The sequence below is a fragment of the Alosa alosa genome, chromosome 23, assembly GCF_017589495.1.
Source record: "Alosa alosa isolate M-15738 ecotype Scorff River chromosome 23, AALO_Geno_1.1, whole genome shotgun sequence".
In the NCBI taxonomy this organism is placed as follows: domain Eukaryota; kingdom Metazoa; phylum Chordata; class Actinopteri; order Clupeiformes; family Clupeidae; genus Alosa; species Alosa alosa.
This window is the reverse complement of record NC_063211.1, coordinates 17,083,007-17,103,006: the sequence shown is the minus strand read 5'-3', so window position 1 is coordinate 17,103,006 and position 20,000 is coordinate 17,083,007. Positions and strand designations below refer to the sequence as shown.

Here is a 20,000-nt window from a genome sequence, read left to right as displayed (position 1 = left end):
TGTGCCCCCAGAACCCCCCACACACACACACACACACACACATGCCAACAGTTTTGAGTCACCTCCACCCTCACAAGAACCTCATTAAAATACAGCCAACATCCTTCCTAGACATCAGATAATGCTGGAGGTGGTGTGTCTTTGTATCACTATACGTGTCCTAATGCCTAATGGTCAATCCTATCATTACCATCTCTCTGTGTGACTCCTCCTCGACATTCAAATCTACAGAATGGAGTCAAATGATTCACTAACCCCATTTCCTTTTCTCTCTCTCTCTCCCATCTCTCTCTCTCTCTCTTGTCTCTCTCTCACTTCTCTCTCTCTCTCCCATCTCGCTCTCTCTCTCTCTTATCTCTCTCTCTCTCTCTTATCTCTCTCTCCCTTCTCTCTCTCTCCCCTTATCTCTCTCTTCTGTGTAGGACACACAGTACAAACTCATTACACTTGGCTGAATATGAGTTCAGTATATACATCCCATGTAATGAAACGCATATCCTATATAATTTATCACATGCCCACTCCAGTCTTTCTCTCCTTTCTATCCTCTCTCTCTGTCTATCGCTCCCCTCATCCATAAGTTATATCTGTCTCTTCTCTCTTCACTTCCTCCCCTCCCTTCTCATCCCTTTCTCGCTTCTCCTCTGATGGTTTCAGTGCCATGCTGAGCTGGTGGCTCTGTTCTCCCTGTGATGGAACATCTCATACCCATACTGACAACCTGCCATTATCCCTGCTGTCGCCATGCCGACGGGCAGTATCTCGCGCCCAGCAGTGGGTGTCGCACGCCTTCATGCCTGAGGTTGGCAAGCGGTAAACAATGGTGCCAGCAGAGTGCCCATATTGTGTATGTGTGTGTGTGTGTGTATATGTGTGCCCGCGGAAGTGAACGGTGGCCCTGTGCGACTGCAAAATGGCAACACTGCTTGTTTGCAGAACAAACACACACACACTCACACCCTCACACACACAAACACACACACACACACACACACACACAATCTCGCCTTCTAAATACAGATCACATCACTCATTGACAAGGGGACTGTAATTGCAGCACACAAGGGACATATCAATGGAACTTCACATATCAGCGTTATGTCCCAAGTCATGTTACAATCTCCATGTGTAGCTCTCATACTGACACCAGCAGATAAGCTTCAAACATGATCTTAAAGTGAGAGTAGCAACAGTGGGTAAGGAACAGGTACAGCTTGAAGCCAAACCTGCTGCATGTAAACACTATGCCTTATCACTCTATCATAATAAGCGGTATTAAATAGTCTTTGCACACACAGCCAGTGTGCTTTAAAACGACTCCAAGAAAATGTGCACATGAATAATAAAAAAACACAAAAAGACAGAATGACTGTATTGTGTAGTTTCACACACTATTACTTGTAAACAGTGAGAGATTTTTTGACAGGTTTGGAGAGGGTGTCTGAGGGAGAGAAAGAAAGAAAGACAGAGAGGGGGGGGATAGAGTGAGTAAGAGAGAGAGGTAGTGCCTGCCTGGGGTAGGTATAGGGTCAGCTCACCTAGCCGGTGAAAGGCATCTGTCGCTGCTTGGCGAATATTCTGCATGTTGTCGGCAACTGGAGCGTGATGAAGACAGTGGCAGGGGTTACCGGGGTTACCTCTGTGGTGGCTGTTTACGACCAACTCATCTTCAGAGCGCCTTCTGTCCAGCTCCTCTGACAGTCATTGTACTGCTCCTCTCACTGCCTCAGTCAACCTGCAGCACGACACAGTATCAACAATGGAAACACTTCTCTCACTCTCTCTTTCTATCGCTCTCTCTCCCTCTGCTTTTCTCTCTCGTTCTATCGCTCTCCCTCTTTATTTCCTCTGTCTCTCCCGCCTTCCACCCACAGTTTCTTTTGCTTTGCTGTTACCCTCAAGTCTCTCTCTCTCTCTCTATCTCCCTCCCTCCCTCTCTTTCCCTCCCCTTTCTTTCCCTCTCTCCGTCCCTGCCGTCTCCTGCAGCCGACACTGCTGACTGTGGGAACCAACAGCCAATCAACTCTGCTGGATGAGAGTCAGCAGCCAATGGGAGGCCAGACAAGTGAGCCAAGGGTTGTTGATGAGTGTTTGAAAGGTTCAGGCATCTTGCTGAGAGAGCAGAGTATATGTATGTGTTTGCGTGTCAGTCTGACTCTGTGTGTGTGTGTGTGTGTGTGTGTGTGTGTGTGTGTGTCTGTGTGTGTCTATTATGTGTGTGTGTGGGAGGGGGGGCAACACTTGTTTGTGGTTGTGTGTCTGTGTGTGTATACTGCATAGGCTACTGTGTGTGTGTGTGTTTTGGGGTTACTGCATACTGAATCTGTACAATTCATCACCGAACACTTCAATAAAACATGAAACAATGAAACATCATTGTTAATTACATTACAAAACCAAATGTAGCATCCTTATATGCTATGTTGACAACAGGATTGGATTTTGAATCAAAGTAGCTGACAGAACAGCTAAACAGAGATAGAGTTGCTGCGTTTATATATAACATTTAAAGGAGTCATCCTGAGTCAGTTAAGATAAGTAGCCTAGCCTGCAAATGACCGAGACGATTAGGCTATCTGTGTGTGACAGCAAGTCCAACGCATCCAGAACTTACCATATTTTTATCACTGTATTTTGACCTGCAGATCAGTATCATGACTGTGACGGCCGGAGTATCCTTCAAATATGGCTGGTAACCATTCTGACACATTTCGAAAAATGTCATGCGAGCACTGTTGTTGTTTTCAGCCGTCGACTTGTCTGCTAGACATGATGACATTGCGCACGTTTACCTCTCTGGCTACCGTTGTAGGAAAGTGAAATAAAAACGCGTACTGTTTGAGCCTCGTCGCTTCCCGTCAAAGGAGTCATCACAACAACAGTGTACTTGGGTGTGCGCTATTCAGCGTTAGCTGCTAAAGCAAATGATGATCTCTCGGAGTATAAACTACAGATTGAGAACACACTGTATTTGTTTGGATGCTCTGTAATACAACGCAACACATGTAAAACCCATAGGCATTTTACGGCGTCAACTGGACAATTCAGTGGCAAGTGAAGAAACACAATTTGCAGGTAAAGATCAATGGGCTGTCGTTACGTTACATCTTGTCAACGTTAGCGTTAGCTGGATAACGACTAGAACTATACTCTTTGATAACGACATATTTCAGTGGCATCGGTCTTGGCCAATATAGCTCACTTAGCTGTTTTACCCTAACGATATGTGCAGAGAGAGTTGTAGATTAGGATTATCTAGCAGCTAAACGTTCTACTACATAACGAAACTTTTCCTCCTAATCTGGAGGAAAAAAACGAACGTTCCTGCTGTATTCTACTAATAATGATTGCATTATTATTTAACACATCGGCTATATTTGTTAACGTTAAATTAACCCTCGAAAGTTAATTTACACCCCACCGGAGTTTTGGCTAACCTGTTTGATGGTAACATTAACCATTAAATAGTACTATCTTTTCATAAGGTGGTTCGATACCATATAATTATATTGGCATATTGAAGGAGGCCTTTTACACACTCAAAACGAAATTATTGTTAAATCAGGGTGAAAGTACAATTTCGTTTCTTTTCACCTGATGGCATGTATGCAAGCTGAGTACCAGCAAAACATAATTTACTTAAACTATCTAGCTACTATCCTTCAATGACATCATCTTATCAGTATTATTTACGTGGGTACTTGGAGACTTTGTACAGAATCAATGGCACATCTAGGGTCACGTTCGCCAACAACATCGCTGTCAGCCAGTGCAAGAGCAGCGTGATGTTTCGTGCTCAGTCAACAACATGCGGTCATCGCTGTTACCCAACCTGGTCATGTGCAACGTCAATCCCAACCAACCCAAGCATCGCTAATTTTAGAAAATAACCATTGATATTCAACACAGTCTTTTTCAGGTTTGATCACCGCTTGCACATACACCGTAAAGATGGGAACACAGTAGCCTGAATATGGATAATCAGAAGAGGTAAGAATGTGTGCTAGATTTGTGCCAGTGGAGAAATTATTCATTGTGCTACGATTTGACTGGTTCATCATTGCTGCTCCACATAGTGTTGTATTTGTGAAGATCATTTCCAAAATGCAAAAGCACCCAGTATCCAGTTTTAACTACAAATGTCACAGAGTCCTATGGTGTGGTGTCATGAGAATGCTGTGCTGTTTTCTTTTTATCCTTGTGCCCTCTGTCCCTTCTGTGTGTGTGTGTGTGTGTGTGTGTGTGTGTGTGTGTGTGTGTGAAATGTTTTGCAATTACTTAGCTTTTCTGTTTTTTGTTTTTTTTCTGTGAGTGTCTTCTATTCATAGCTCTGTTTCCTCTGTGTTGTTTTCTGTGTTTCTCTGTATCCTGAACAACGCCTCTTTTTTGGTGCTTTTCTTCTCTGCTGTAGCTCTGGAGAGGAGGAAAGCTCCAGGGAGCGTGGACTGCTCCACACATGGAAGGGCTACTCCTGCAGCGTCACCCCAGAAAAAGTGCTCCTCTCCCGGCCTGTGCTGCAGGCAGCCCTGGGCAACAGACATGGAGTACTTCTAGTGGAGGGTGAGGCAGAAGAGAGGAGCTTGAGGCTGTTCATTGAGTTTCAAATACAAAATAAAATGACGGTTATTATTTTCCGTAATGAGAGCAAACATCAGAGGGTGGCATAGTCAACCGCTTGACACTTTGTTTACATTTAAATTTCTCATTTAGCAGATGTTTTTATCCAAAGCAGCTTACACATGTCAATTATATTACGAGGCCATTCTCCCCAGAGCAACTTGGGGTTAAGTGCCTTGCTCAAGGGCACAACGGTGGAAACCGGGAATTGAACCCACAACTTTTCAGGCTACTGCATGCTAACCCAGCTCCTTATCCACTATGCTATTATCATGCAAAGTCAGTATGTTAGGGTTTCTCATTTTTTTCCCCACTCAATTCCTTTCAGGTGGGCAGGTATACAGTTTTGGCGAATTGTCATGGAAACAGACACAGGCACCGTCGTCAGTGGTGACATCCGAGCCGGTCTTGGAGGCGGGCCTTAGCGGACAGCGGGTGGTGGCGGTGGCAGCGGGCGGCTTCCACAGCGGCGCACTGACAGAGGATGGGGGCGTGCACATGTGGGGGGACAACGCCCACGGACAGTGCGGCCTATCAGGACTCACCACTGTCCCTAACCCCACCCCTGTGGGTGTGGTCGACCAGCTCGACCCGGCCTCTGCATTGCCGTCGGCCTGCGCCTCACCACAGGTGGTGGTGACTGTGGTGGAGCTGGCCTGTGGAGAGCAGCACACAATGGCGCTCTCGGCCCGCCACGAGGTGTGGGCGTGGGGCAGCGGCCCGCAGCTCGGGTACCCCGTGGGCACCGTCCCGGCTTGGAGACCCCAGCGGGTGGATCGGCTAGCGGGGCGGCACGTGCTCCAGGTGGCCTGCGGCGCCTTCCACAGCATGGCCCTGGTGCGCTGCCCGGTGCCGACCCCCGAGCCACGCCGGCCACCCCCGGACAAGTGCGGCCAGTGCAACCAGCTGCTCTACACCATGACCGATAAGGAGGACCACGTCATCATCTCCGACAGCCACCACTGCCCCCTAGGGGTGGAGGTGGGTGTTGGGCTGGGCGAGGTCGCAGGGGAGGTCCGCCGGAGCTCGGAGGGCAGCCCGGGGGGGAAGGGGGGATCGCCGGGTCAGCAGAAGGTCAAGAGCTCTCCGTCGGAGCCTCTTTTGTCCACCCACAGTCACCCCAGGCCTCTGAGCTCGTCCTTCACGGCTCCTGGTTCTTCCCCTGCCCCTGCAGCTTCTCCGTCCCAGGATCAGGCTGCTCCCTCCAGCCTGGACTCCGCAGAGGAGGCCTGTAAGGAGCTGGAGGAGCCTGAAGCATCAGAGCACACCAATAACTCGGTTGACCAAGACCCCAGCACCCTACAGGAGGATGGCTCCAGAACTCAAGGGGGTGCTGTTCTGGGGACAGGGGCTAAAAACTCACCCTATCCAGATGAGCAGGCGGTGAAGGACTACCTGAAGAGACTGTCGGACCATACGCTGTCGGAACAAACTGCCAAGTCCCCACAACTGGCACAGCATTCACAGGTTCGATCAGTCAGTGTACAGTATGCATACACATTTACACAAACAAATAAGTACACACTTGATGTATGGTCACAAGTTGCAACTCTTGTTGTGCTGTATAAAAATTATATTGTTATTAATACGGTGTGTTGATGATAAGAGCTGATGACTCCATAAATGAAGTGGGGTGTTTTTCTTGGCTTTAGCTGCTAAACTCATATCTATCCTTTACCCAAACCCTATCCTATCCCTCTGCTTTGGCTATATTTGTTTCCCCTTTCCTCCTCTCCCAGACGGACGCCATCGCCGATGTCTTCACCCCCGACCCTGACGATGAAACCACCACCTCCATCGTGACGGCAATGCCGGCCGGCGGCCCAGTGGGCTCGGCCCTCAACAGCCTGGTGGCGTCGTGCGCCTTGGTCGTGGGCGAGCGCGTGGCGTCCACCTGCGAGGCGCTCTCGCTCCGCAAGGTCATGAACTACTACTACCCGGTCTCGTCCTCCTCCTCCTCCTCCTCCCCTGCGTCAGGCCCCAGGGCCCCTCCGGAGGGAGGCAGGGAGGGCCCGGTGGGTCTGGCCCGCCTGGAGGAGTCGCTCCAGGGCAAGAAGAGCTCCAGCCTGGGGGACATCCGCGAGGAAGAGGCGGAGGGCCTGAGCCGACGCCTGTCCCTGCCGGGGCTCCTGTCTCAGGGTAGATACGCAGTTCAGCTCTTATCAACCGCATACGGGGGGATGCGTAAGTAAGGGCCCGGCGTGTGTGTATGTGTGTGTGTGTATGTGTGTGTTGTGGCAATTGTTTTTGGCAGGCTTATTTATGCACTCACACTGCTGTCAATGGTGAAAGAGGGAATGGATTGATGAGCCTATTTATTTGTGTAGGGGTGTAACTGTGTGGGGGTAATGTGTGTGTGTGTGTGTGTGTGTGTGTGTGTGTGTGTGTGTGTGTGTGTGTGTGTGTGTGTGTGTGTGTGTGTGTGTGTGTGTGTGTGTGTGTGTGTGTGTGTACACGCCAAGCTTTGCTCTTGCTTCGGGGCTTACGCATCATGTGGTACATTCCTCACATGTTTGAGTTGCGGATTTTCTGTGTGGCAGCCCCAGGGTTTTTTTTTTCTGATTTCCTTGGTGGCATGGAAAGTAAGTGTGTGTTTGTGTGTTGTTTGTGTGTGTGGTTTCTTTTGTTTGTTTGTATGTGAATGAAAGAGGGTGTGTGTGTGTGTGTGTTACAAATACTGCAATTACATGTTTAGGGTACAGAATGCTGGGAGGACACTGATTGACCATCGGTTGTCATCGCTATGATTACAGACATCTCAGGCTCTGCAGACGAACCATGGCATGTTGTTACCATGGCATCAAACCCATCTCCTCAGAGTTCCATTAGTGCTGAAAGTAATACAGGTATCCTGTATGGTGAATGGATGCAGGGCCTCCATAGGGGGCTGTAGTGGTACTTAGTGTGCTGTAGAGATTGATAGGACTCAGTGCATTAGTGACAGGTTGTCCATTGTGTAAAAGACATTTATCAATATGTTCTTGATAAATCTATAATAGTGTTTGTGTGTTTAGTATGTTGTGTTTATCAGCCTGGGTTCACATAGCAGCAGATACTATAGTCATTCTCCTTCAGTATCGTAACACACAAACACACACAAGAAACCTTTGCATTACAGATGGCTTCGCCTCAGGGGGTGGACAGGATGTGAATAGATCAGTAACTAACACACACACACACACACACACACACACACACACACACACACACAGGTGCCACACCTTACCACACACACTTGACTGAAGGTGACTGAAGTGTGTGTGTGTGTGTGTGTCTCTCTCTTTTAGAGACTACATTCACACCTGTGTGTATCACTGCAGCTATGTTTTTTCTTATGTGTCAGTCCTTTTGCCTATTTTATGCTGGTTGTTTGCAGTGATGCGTAGGTAGAGAGACAGTTGGTCTGTGTGAGTGTGTTTTCATATGTGTGTTTTGGATTATGCAAGCCTGTGTATTTGTGTACAGCCTACTTGTTAATTTATCAGTGTGTATGTTTATGTGTTTGTGTGTATGTGGCTATGGAGTACATATTTGTCTGTCTGACTGCGTATGTTTGTGTATTTATGTGTTAGTTTAAATGTATGTAGCTTTGTGTTTGCCTGAGTGTGTGTGTATGTGTATCTTGGCGGTGGTGTGTGTGTAAAATGCTTGAGGTTTATTTAGCTGGGTGTCAGCTCCAGCAGTGAGGCTGTGTGGTAAGGCTGTTTTATGCTTCTGCGTCGAATTGCAGAGCCCTCTGTCGCCTTGTACCCACTCCAAGCCCTCCGCCATCTCCATTGCCTGACGCGCCTTCAAAAAAATTGTAACCTCGCGTCGAGGTGACTCAGACCGCAAGGACTGTGATTGGTCCACACGCCCTGTGTGTTGAGCTGGCTGCTTCAAGCAGCCTACTGTGGGGAGTAGCAACATGCTAGTTCACTGACATGAGCTTTGCATATAAACTCAGACATATTTTGGTTACAATGACTGGATTTATTATCAGCTTGTAAAGTGTCTATTTGTCAGTAACAGTTTGAAATCACAAGGAACACATAATGCTGTAAGCCGTAATGGCTTGACATATTTCACTTTATATCTAATGAATCTAGAATACATGAAAGATCCACTTTTTAAACTAAATTAGGGGGTAAAAATGAACTTTTCCACGATATTCTAATTTTTTTGAGACCCACATGTATTTCAACACGGTAGTCTATGGACTTTGCCATTCGTTTAGGGGGTGAGCAACGCCAATGGCGTAGTTACTGCGTGGAGTCGACGCCGAAGCATAAAACAGCCTTTAGTGTGTGTGTGTGTGTTTGTGTCTGTGTCTGTGTCTGTCTGTATATGTTTGTGTGTGTCTCTGTCTGCCTCTGCATGTGCATGTAGGTGCTGAATCCCTCCCACAGCCGCTGTACTCCAGTGTGTGTGTGCGTGTGTGCGTGTGTGCGTGTGTGTGTGTGTGTGTGTGATCCCCTGTTAGAGGGAGAGCAGCTTCACAGAAGAGAACTTCTGACGGCAAATTTGAGGAAAAGTTGGTAAGCCACCCTTTTTACCTAATTTGAGGGTGCTGATTCTGAATATTTTGTTTACCAAGCTCAATTCTGAGTTCTAAGCTGCATAATTAGCATTTTAACATAAAATAGCGATTATTTTTGCTTATTTTTCCCTAAATTGGGTTGATTTCAAAAGTAATCACTAAAACCAAATAAAAGTGTTCTCTAAATACATGTTTGAGCATTAAATAAGCCATACTATAGTTTATTAACGTATTTAATGGGAACATGATTACAGTGAACATGTAATAAACTCGGAAATTCTAATCAAAACACAACCATATTTTTATTGCTAACATAGTGAGTCACTCGTGGTGTTTAATGCATTTCATCACAATAACAAATTGCACAGATAACCTTCAACTCAGTATCCTACAGTACATATGAACTTAGCGGGAATAAGCCTAATGCAGAACTGCATCTACCGTCAGCAACAACCGTCAAGTAAAAAACATTTTACTTCTAGTAACACTGGATTTGGTATGTGTGCTTGCCTCCATACTAGAGCTTGATAATGAGCTCTTCTAATATGCCATTGAGCAGCATCACTTGTTGGTGGTAGAGCCTCCGATCCTTGACATCTAGAAAACAGAGTGGCTCTGGCATAGTGTTGTCACGATACCAAAATTATGACTTCGATACAATACCTGCCATAAATACAGTATCTTGATACTCAACACTGAAGCGATATCCAAATCCTAAAATATCTGGAAAAGAAAATACACTTGGAGGAGGCCTGTGTCCTGAGTCATTTGTGTTGAATTTGGTGCACTTTTGGTCAATTCTGGGTTTCAAACTTCTAAACTTCCTACATAATTATTATTTTTGTAGTCAGTAAAATAGTAGTTTGTGTGTGATTTAGTCCTTTATTGTTTGTTATAGCTCATTTATATTGTGTGATGTTTTGGCAATAAATTACCTTTAAATAGCCAAAGTAGGCTAGATCAAGGTCAGTGTTGAAATTAATGCATGCAAATCACTTAATGCTATGCAGAAGAGCCTAATCTTTAGGCCATCTGATGTACAGTAGGCTACCCTAGGCCTTCCTGTGTTTATGGGATTTCTTTGACAGTTGCAAAGGGAAAAAAGTGAAGATAGTCTTCTTTGCTCCCAGTGTAATTTAAGTACGTTTCAACCACTCTTTGGGTCTTAATCAGATATGCCTACACCATTATTACATTACATTACATTACATTACATTTGGCTGATGCATTTTTAACCAAAGCGACTAACAACATGGTAACAGTTAAGTTTTAAAGCAATTCTCTCAACAATTTTATTTAAAAACGGTAGAGTACAGTAAGAATAAGTGCATCAGTGAGTGCTGTTTTTAAACAGCTGAATGTCAGTTCAAGACGGATGGTAAGTGCTAGGATCAGCAAGACTTGTTGTAAGTGGTGCTATGAGAGGATATGTTCTCTAAAGAGTTTTTATGAAAATGGAGAGGGATGACCCTGCCCTTGTAGGAACTGGCAGTGTGTTCCACCAACGAGGAACAACAGATGAGAAAAGTTTGGATTGGCCTGAGCGTATCTGTTGCAATATCTGTGTGCATTCCTACATTAGGTCTATTTCTTTGATCGTCAACATCATTTGCTACCACATAACAAATACCAAATAAAAATACAAAAGTTTCTTACAACCTTTCCTGCATACTTTTTTAATGTGCTGCAGTCAGATGGGTGCCCTAAAGACATAACTAGATCTTGAGCATCTATTACCAGTGTTGAATGAGCAGTTTTTGCAGTGATCACTACTGGACATTCCACATTGCTAGACAGCACTTGAGTGAGGATGACTTATTTCCACTTCACAAATAACCATCACTATCTGCAATAGCTACAGTACAGGGACATTAATCAGTTCATAGCTGAGGTTTTGTCCTAGGTCCACTTCCCTTTCAGAATCATATGCAGTAATGATGCACTGGAGAATGTTTCTTTTTGTTGCACTATAAATCTATATATATCTTGTCTAAATGTTATTTTTATTTGCAAATAATACAATCTCCATAGCACTCTTCAGCAACCCTCAAACATGCACATTTTTTTGCATGGCTGGGATTTAAATGATGGGAAAGAGCGCCAGTGAGATGTTTTAACTAGGCAAGCACAATCGCCTTTACAGTAAAAAAAAATACAGTGTAAATCCTCTGTAAAGACTGACAACTGTTCATAATAGTTAGTGACAAAGTACTTTCTACAAAAAAATGAGCAGTCACCTACTATTCTATCAATTTATTATCAAGGAATCTGTTTTGCTTCTAAACGTCATACTGAATTTTAGCTATTATTTCAATTTATATTTAAATTTTATCTTATTTTCATTTGCTACTTGAGGGTCATTGGGTTAATTCCTGTCCTGTCCTACAACATATTTGATACATAAAGAGTATATTAATGCCTTATTTTTTGCAATTCTTATGACATCTGATGGCAAAACCAAAAAGTATGTGAATTATGCAAATTATGCTAATTAGCAAGCTTAAAACTCAAAATTGAGCTTGGTAGACAAAATATTTGAATTCAGCACCCTCAAATTGTGTGAAATAGCCCCTTTTCCTCAAATTTGCCAACAGAACTTTTTCTGAACGTTTGTTAGCTATCTGCTCTCCCTCTATGTGGCGGAGCTGTTCTACACAACAGCACACTGAGTGAGTGTGTGTAGCCACTCCGTCTACCATCTGATTATTTTGCACCACTTGCAGTTTATTAGTGTGTGTGTGTGTGTGTGTGTGTGTGTGTGTGTGCGTGCGTGTGTGCAGTTATCTTGCAGTTTGTTTGAATCTATTTGTATGTGGTTGAGTGTGTTTGTGTGTGTGTGTAACTGTTTATGTAATCTTGTCACTCTCTAGCTGCACGGCAGTATTTTACCTCTGTGTGTGTGTGTGTGTGTGTGTGTGTGTGTGTGTGTGTGTGTGTGTGTGTGTGTTGGCATCTGTGTGTGTGTGTGTGTGTGTGTGTGTGTGTGTGTGTGTGTGTGTCTTTCTGTTTATGTGAGAGAGAGGGATGGAGAGAGATCCAGAGAGAGAGAGAGAGAGAGAGAGAGAGAGAGAAACCCACCAAAGTCTGCTAGTTTGAGTTCTCCTAGGTAGCTGATGAGAAGGTTCTGGTTCTTGAATCTGTTTGTATGTGGTTGAGTGTGTTTGTGTGTGTGTGTGTAACTGTTTATGTATTCTTGTCACTCTCTAGCTGCACGGCAGTATTTTACCTCTGCCTGTGTGTGTGTGTGTGTGTGTGTACTTGTGTGTTTCAGTTTATTTACTTGTGGTTTAGTGAGGTTGTGAGTGTATCCACAGGTCTATTTGAATTTCTGCCTGATGTCAGAGGCGCATGGCTGATTCTATTCCTCTCTTTCTCTCTCTCTCCTTCTCTTTATTTCTTTCTCTCTCTCACACTGCTCCATTGCCCTCTTTCTCTGCCTGTCATCCCCTGTCAATGCCCTCCTCTCTTTTTCTCTGTCTTTCTCCCTCTCTGTTTTTCTTTCTTTCTCTCCTCTTTTGCTCTCTCCTAACTGTCTAACTGACTGTCTCTTTTCTTTCTCCTCTGTTTTTCTCTCATGGCTCTTCCCTCTCTTCATCTTCCTCTCTCTGCTTCCATCTATTTCTCCCCTTCTCTCGCTCCTCTCTCTCTCTCTCTCCTTCTCTCTCTTTTCTGTCTGGTCCATTGCCCTCATTCTTTTCCTGTCATCCTCCATCAATGCCCTCTTTCAATTTCCCCTATCTGTTGGTCCTTGTTTTTTTTTTCTATCTCTTTGCTGCATCTCTTTCTGCATCCTATCTTCTTCAACTTTCTCTCTCCTTTTTTTATCCTTCTCCTCCTCTCTCTCTCTCTCTGTCTCTCTCCATCCATCCATCTTCCTCTCCCCCTCCTCCTCAGTCTCTCCTCGTCTGTTGCGGCGATGCAGTCGCTCGCGTGTCAAGGCCGCACCCCTCACCCCCCCGGTGGTTACCGAGGGCGACAGCCTCCTGCCCTCCCTGCAGACAGAGGTGTGGAGTTGGGGTCGGGGCCAGGAAGGGCAGCTGGGCTATGGCGACTTTCAGACCAGGTCAGTACCCACAATGCACCGCTCTACTTCACTGGCACTAGACTGGCAGGTATACAAAGGCAAAGATAGACTATACTGCACATACTGAATGCACTGCAACTCTTCCACAACAAAGCAAAAAGTTATTTCTTGGGCCACGAGGTCTACATTTTTATTTATTTTGTTTTGCTAAGTTTGAATGCTGTCGCTTGTTTTGACTCTCTCACTCTGTCTCTTTTGACTCTCTCACTCTGTCTCTTTTGACTCTCTCTCTCTGTCTCTTTTGACTCTCTCACTCTGTCTCTTTTGACTCTCTCTCTCTCTCGCTTTCTGTCCCTCTCAGGTCGCAGCCTCTGTGTATTAAGAGTCTGAGCAGCAAGGAGGTGGTGAGAATAGCAGCTGGTGCTCATCATTCCCTGGCCCTCACTGCGCAATCTCAGGTGTGTGTGTGGTGTGTGTGGTGGTGTGTGGTGTGTGTGTGGTGTGTGTGTGGTGTGTGTGTGGTGTGTGTGGTGTGTGTGTGTGTGTGTGGTGTGTGTGTGTGTGTGTGTGTGTGGTGTGTGTGTGTGTGCAAGCTACACAGATACAGTTCACACACTTATTGAACAGGCCTTTTGTAGTCTACACAATCTATGTGGACGATGTGCCTCTATTTGAATCGCATGATGTGGCACTCACACTTCCATAACGTTAAAGCACATTTTGCTATGTGCATGTACACATCTAACCCTCCTTGCATAGCTACAGGCATTCACATTCGTGAAGCTTGCGTAGACTGTGAGTCACCCTTTACTGGTGGTCACCCTTTTCAGGCTCTCATGGTCTGCCCTGTATAAGTGGTGCCTGGTAGCTCAGTGCATTCCAGCGGCAGCTTAAAGTGTTTGCTCATGATCGTTCTCCTTGTGCTTCTGATAACCACAGTCAAAGCTTATCAGCCACTCTGAATGACACTGTGTGTGTGTGTGTGTGTGTGTGTGTGTGTGTGTGTGTGTGTGTGTGTGTGTGTGTGTGTGTGTGTGTGTGTGTGTGTGTGTGTGTGTTTCACAGGTTTTCTCCTGGGGTAGTAACAGCTCTGGTCAGCTCGGCCATATGGAATCACCCAGCACCATACCTCGCTTGGCTAAGGTACCACATCACTCACTCACACACACACACACACACACACACACACACACACACACACACACACACACACACGCGACACAACACACACACGCGCGCGCAAGTTTTTGTACATTACCGAGTTGGCTCTGACTCTCAGTAGAAGTCAGGAGGTAGTGCCCCTACTTGACCTATTGTCTCCTCCGTGTTGCCGTAGCTGTCAGAAGGGATTCGTGTGTGGGACGTGGCAGCGGGCCAGCAGCACACGCTGCTATTGGCCGACGGCGACTGCTTCCAACCAATCCTGTACTACAGCGGACAGCAGGTCAGGGAAGGGCCGGGCCAGACATCCAAGGAGGGGTCAGGGGGCTACACCCAGCAGCCCGTCCTGCTCCCTTTCTGCATGAATGTGAGTACAGACCATCATCACCATCTTCACCCTAACCATCATCTTCATCACCATTGTAAACACTTGCATAATGAACATAGTAGGTAATAGTTACAGCGCTCCGTTCACTGCAAAACATTTTAACTAAATTAACTGCATGTTGGTAAAGACAAAGGCACATTGATGACCATTTATAAAAAATAAAGTTAAAAAGCATCCTGAAATTTAGCATTTCAATTAGCTATACAGTAGTTTTTACCATATGAGTGGATGTATACAAGTCTAATTTATTTGTGTGTGTATGTGTGTGTGTGTACAGCTTGGCTACGTGAGCAGCGTGTTTGCGGGCGGTCAGATGTGTGCTGCGGTGGCGGATAAGAACGTGATGGGCTTCATCGCCAGTCTGCACGAGTTGGCCGCCGCCGAAAGGAGATGCTACTGTAAACTCACCAGCGTCAAAATACATGTCCTACAGCCGCTCCTTAAAGCAGGTGAGAGAATAGAACCGAACTCCCACAGCCGCTCCTTAAAGCAGGTGAGAGAATAGAACCGAACTCCCACAGCCGTTCCTTAAAGCAGGTGAGAGAAAAGATCCGAACTCCCTCAGCCGCTCCTTAAAGCAGGTGAGAGAATAGAACCGAACTCCCACAGCCGCTCCTTAAAGCAGGTGAGAGAATAGAACCGAACTCCCACAGCCTGTCCTTAAAGCAGAGGTGTGTTCAAATTTGGCAAACAGTGCCGAACATTCATGGCAAACATGCTTTCTCTGAACAGTTCAATTTGAACGATTTTGGCGTAAACATTCCATTGTAACGGTGTTTCCGTATGTAACAGTATGTTTACGGAGAACTACCTCCTCAGACTATTTGCGAGTGTTCGCAAACGTTCGCCAAAAACTCATGGCAAACAGAAACCTGTTTGCAAACGTTCGGAAAACATTTGCCTGTGTTTGTGAATTAAACACACCTCACGTGAGGGAATACATTATAAAACTACACTAAACTCACCAGAGTCAAAACACAAGTAAAGCGGATGAGACCTTATATTAAGACGTAAATAAAATGGGTAAACATTATAAAACTGCGTTGAAGAACTCCGCTCCAGTTAACCTCTAGTGAGTAGGACCCAGCTTCTTACCCAAGGAGCTTTAGGTTGTATTCTTTGGTTACTCTTACTACTGAAAATTACCCCACAACACAGAACATGTTTGAACAATAGTTTTTGTGTGTGTGTATGTGTGTAGGTTGTATTCTTTGGTTACTCTTACTACTGAAAATTACCCCACAACACAAAACATGTTTGAACAATAGTTTTTGTGTGTGTGTGTGTGTGTGTGTGTAGAGAATCTCTGTTCATCCCTCGGCCCGATCTCCACTGGCCTTTTGCAAACTCTGATTGGACGGTTTCATCGGGTGTGTCAGCTGACTGGTCAGAACTCTGCCTCCCTGACGTCCCTCCTCAGACGCTCGCGGGACATCAAAGGCCTTGTCATCCTGGAAAACGCACAGGTGTTCATGGACGCTTACACAGAGTAGGTAGACTCCACACACACACACACACACACACACACACACACACACACACACACACACACACACACACACACACACACACACATACATACACATACACATGTGCAATCACCAGATAATACACTTCCATATTGTGGTGCTTTCATGTTGTTTTCCGTCATATTATTTAGGTAAGATGTTCCACTTCATTAAAGACATTGTCTTATGGTCATTGTGTTGTGGGTAATAGTACCTCTGATTACACAATGTTGATTTAGACTCTCTTATTGTTTTTTTTGGTTTCCTTGTCTCTCCTCAGGTATGCCACTGCAGTGGGGAACTTCCTGGTCATAGGCGGCTTCCAAGCACTAGCAAAACCTTGCCAGTAAGTGTGTGCGTGTGTTTGTGTTTGTGTCTGCATTTTGTTCGCTCTGTAAAGACTTGTTTGATAAGTTTAGAGTTTACAGTACCTGTTTGGTAAGGTGTGTGTGTGTGTGTGTGTGTGTGTGTGTGAAATGTACATCTCTCTGTGTAGGGACCTGTTTGGTAAGGGCTGTGGTGTGTTAAAGGAAAATTCCGGTTTTTAGCACTTTAAGGCCCTTTCCTGGTTTGTTTTGGATAAACTAGAGTGGTGGACACCGAAATTTTGACGGTTGGTCCTGTCTCGACTTTTCTGACTCGTTTTGAATCGCCTTTGACTTCTCAGGGTGGCTGGCAATGTGCATACTGTAGGCTACTCAAACATGTCCTAAAACGACCCTTAACGTTTGTTTTCAAAACTGTGCAACTCACCGAGTGGTTAGTGGTGTTCGTTGATGTTCCAAAACAAGTAGCGTAGCGAAATTCAGTTTCTGTCGTGTTTTATTTGGCATTTTGTAAAATCCCATTGATTTCTATTGGAAGACTCATTGCACATTGATAGCTGCGCCACCGTCTATGCTTCAGGTTCAAATATTGAGCGGTTGTGAATAGTTCCACAATAGCAAATAAGAAGTCATACATTGCGCCGATATATTTGCTTTTAATAATCAACGAACACCACTAACCACTCGGTGAGTTGCACAGTTTTGAAAACGAACGTTAAGGGTTGTTTTAGGACATGTTTGAGTAGCCTACTACAGTATGCCCATTGCCAGCCACCCTGAGAAGTCAAAGGCGATTCAAAATGAGTCAGAAAAGTCGAGACGGGACCAATCGTCAAAATTTCGGTGTCCACCACTCTAGTTCATCTAAAACAACCAGAAAAGGGCCTTAAAGTGCTAAAAAACGGAATTTTCCTTTAATGTAATGTCCATCTCTCTATGTAGGGACCTGTTTGGTAAGGGCTGTGTGTGTGTGTGTGTGTGTGTGTGTGCGTGTGTGTGTTAATATAATGTCCATCTCTCTTTGTAGGGACCTGTTTGGTAAGGGCTGTGTGTGTGTGTGTGTGTGTGTGTGTGTGTGTGTGTGTGTGTGTGTTAATATAATGTCCATCTCTCTTTGTAGGGACCTGTTTGGTAAGGGCTGTGTGTGTGTGTGTGTGTGTGTGTGTGTGTGTGTTAATATAATGTCCATCTCTCTGTGTAGGGACCTGTTTGGTAAGGTGTGTGTGTGTGTGTGTGTGTGTGTGTGTGTGTGTGTGTGTGTGTGTGTGTGTGTGTGTGTGTGTGTGTGTGTGTGTGTGTGTGTGTGTGTGTGTGTGTGTGTGTGTGTGTGTGTGTGTGAACATAATGTCCATCTCTCTGTGTAGGGACCTGTTTGGTAAGGGCTGTGAGGTGGTGCAGCGCCTGGTGGAGAGTGCAGACGAGAGCGCTCCTCTTCCTGACTTGCTGCTCTCGCTCCTCCACCTTCCCATCAAGCACCTGCAGGAGTACGGACGCCTGCTGCTCAAGCTGGCCACCTGCTATGAGGTGGTAATACACACACACACACACACACACACACACATACATATATATAGATACACACACTTGCATACACATGCACCCACACACACACACACACACACATATAGATATACACATGCACTCACACACACACACATAGATACACACACTTGCATACACATGCACCCACACACACACACCTGCAGGAGTACGGGTGCCTGCTCCGCAAATTTTCCATCTGCTATGTACACACACACACGCACACACACACACACACACATACACTGTAGTAACTAATCCTTTCCAATATATGCCCTCAGCCATCTGAGTTTAGTGGGGAGTCTTCGACATACATTCCTTGTAAAAGCATGCATGGAGAAGTAAGTGATTTAAATAACTGAGAGGTAATTTATTTCTTTACCCGCTCCAGCTGACTTCCGAGAATGGCAAGAACACATGATACTTTTCAAAATAAACAGTGATCAATTTGTATGTGATGTGAGTGATCTATGCAGTCATTATACTGGTTGGTGTTGGGTTCAGTGAAATCCAGTTGCTGTCCATACGGTTTAAATACATTCACCCAAACTCAGAAACTCATAAACATAAATGCATATAGTACAGGTTACACAGTGTGTGTGTGTGTGTGTGTGTGTGTGTGTGTGTGTGTGTGTGTGTGTGTGTGTGTGTGTGTGTGTGTGTGTGTGTGTGTGTGTGTGTGTGTGTGTGTATTTCCAGAGCTCTCCAGATTATCAGAAGCTGCAGGACGGCTGCTCTAAGTTTGAGTCTCTGGTCCTTCATCTGAAGAGGAAGAGGAAGGAGGCGGACTACACTCTTCACTTCTGGAAGAGCTTCCCTGGCAAAATGACTGTGAGTGTGTGTGTGTGTGTGTCTGTGTGTCTGTGCGTGTGCATGTTTTGTCTCCTTTGTTGAAATGGTACATGGAGATGTGTTTGTTCACTTGGATTAATCATATACAGTATACAATTGAACACATGTACACAGTAACCTCTTTGGTCCTCCTCTATCCCAGGATTCCCTGCGGAAGGCGTCTCGCCGCTTGGTGTGTGAGAGCAGCAACAAGGCGCTGACGCTGCAGAATGCCGGAAGGTTCTCTGTGAACTGGTTCATCCTCTTCAACGATGCTCTTGTCCACGCACAGGTGAGTCTCTTATCCCACTCTTTCCCTCTCCCAATCCCTCTAACCAATATTAATCCTCTCCTTCTTTCTCTCTTTCTCACTCTCTCTCACTTGCTTTCTTTTTTCTTCTCCAACTGCTCCTCTTCTAGCACTTATCTGGTTTACCCTATGGTGTTTGTTTGTGTTTCTGATGTTTGTCTTTGTTCTGTCAGGGAATGGTTCCCTATAAAAGCCTCGTAAGTATGAGCCCATCAAGGAAGCAGCCTCTCTACCCATCCTTCTCTCTCTCTCTCTCTCTTTCTCTCTCTCGCTTTCTCTTGCTCTCTCTTGCTCTCGCTCTCTCTCTCTCCCGTCTCCCTCTCTCTTGCTCCCCCATCTCTCTCTTTCTTCTTTCTATGTCTCTCCCTTCTTCCTTTCTCTCTTTATCTCACGCTCCTTTCTCTCCCTCTTCTCCTTACTCTAGCACAGTGCCCCCTTGTGGTTAGGGCTCAGCATGACACCATTGCTCACGGCCAGGTCCAGGCCCTTTAATTCGGGAATGTGAATGAGGACATACAAAAAACAGTGAAAACACTGTGTAGTTGACCAAAACCAAACCAAACTATAAATCGAATAGAAATAGATTCGCCCAATGTTAATCAGCACACCACTCTGACAGTATGTGAGTGGATGATGTCTGTACACATGTTACTGTGATTAAGGTGATGTGTATGTTTATGGTGAAGTGACCTCCCCCACCCCCTGGATGACCTGGCAGTCGGCAGATGAAACCCAAGCTGAGCCCTGCCTACTCCCTTGTGCGCCCCCCACCCCACG

The 20,000-nt window shown here is 45.5% G+C and overlaps 2 protein-coding genes across 2 annotated transcripts in view; one reads left to right on the top strand and one right to left on the bottom strand.

Annotated features, from left to right (window-relative positions):
* The window catches only part of cdk15 (cyclin-dependent kinase 15), a 45,366-nt gene extending 42,622 nt beyond the window's left edge, over positions 1–2,744 (bottom strand). The window contains exons 1-2 of the mRNA XM_048234865.1: positions 2,615–2,744; positions 1,539–1,735 (exon numbers count right to left, since the gene is read on the bottom strand). Coding sequence (XP_048090822.1) covers positions 1,539–1,584 — 46 coding nt within the window. The 5' untranslated portion in view covers positions 1,585–1,735; positions 2,615–2,744. The remainder of the gene's footprint in view (positions 1–1,538; positions 1,736–2,614) is intronic.
* Positions 2,745–2,878: 134 nt separating this feature from the next.
* Positions 2,879–20,000, top strand: part of als2b (alsin Rho guanine nucleotide exchange factor ALS2 b) — a 30,471-nt gene continuing 13,349 nt past the window's right edge. The window contains exons 1-15 of the mRNA XM_048234866.1: positions 2,879–3,075; positions 3,910–3,990; positions 4,412–4,560; positions 4,946–6,093; positions 6,357–6,756; positions 13,031–13,199; positions 13,522–13,618; positions 14,226–14,303; positions 14,497–14,688; positions 14,987–15,158; positions 16,009–16,198; positions 16,498–16,563; positions 17,908–18,070; positions 18,782–18,913; positions 19,077–19,205. Of these exons, the coding sequence (XP_048090823.1) occupies positions 3,974–3,990; positions 4,412–4,560; positions 4,946–6,093; positions 6,357–6,756; positions 13,031–13,199; positions 13,522–13,618; positions 14,226–14,303; positions 14,497–14,688; positions 14,987–15,158; positions 16,009–16,198; positions 16,498–16,563; positions 17,908–18,070; positions 18,782–18,913; positions 19,077–19,205 (3,102 nt within the window). The 5' untranslated portion in view covers positions 2,879–3,075; positions 3,910–3,973. The remainder of the gene's footprint in view (positions 3,076–3,909; positions 3,991–4,411; positions 4,561–4,945; positions 6,094–6,356; positions 6,757–13,030; positions 13,200–13,521; positions 13,619–14,225; positions 14,304–14,496; positions 14,689–14,986; positions 15,159–16,008; positions 16,199–16,497; positions 16,564–17,907; positions 18,071–18,781; positions 18,914–19,076; positions 19,206–20,000) is intronic.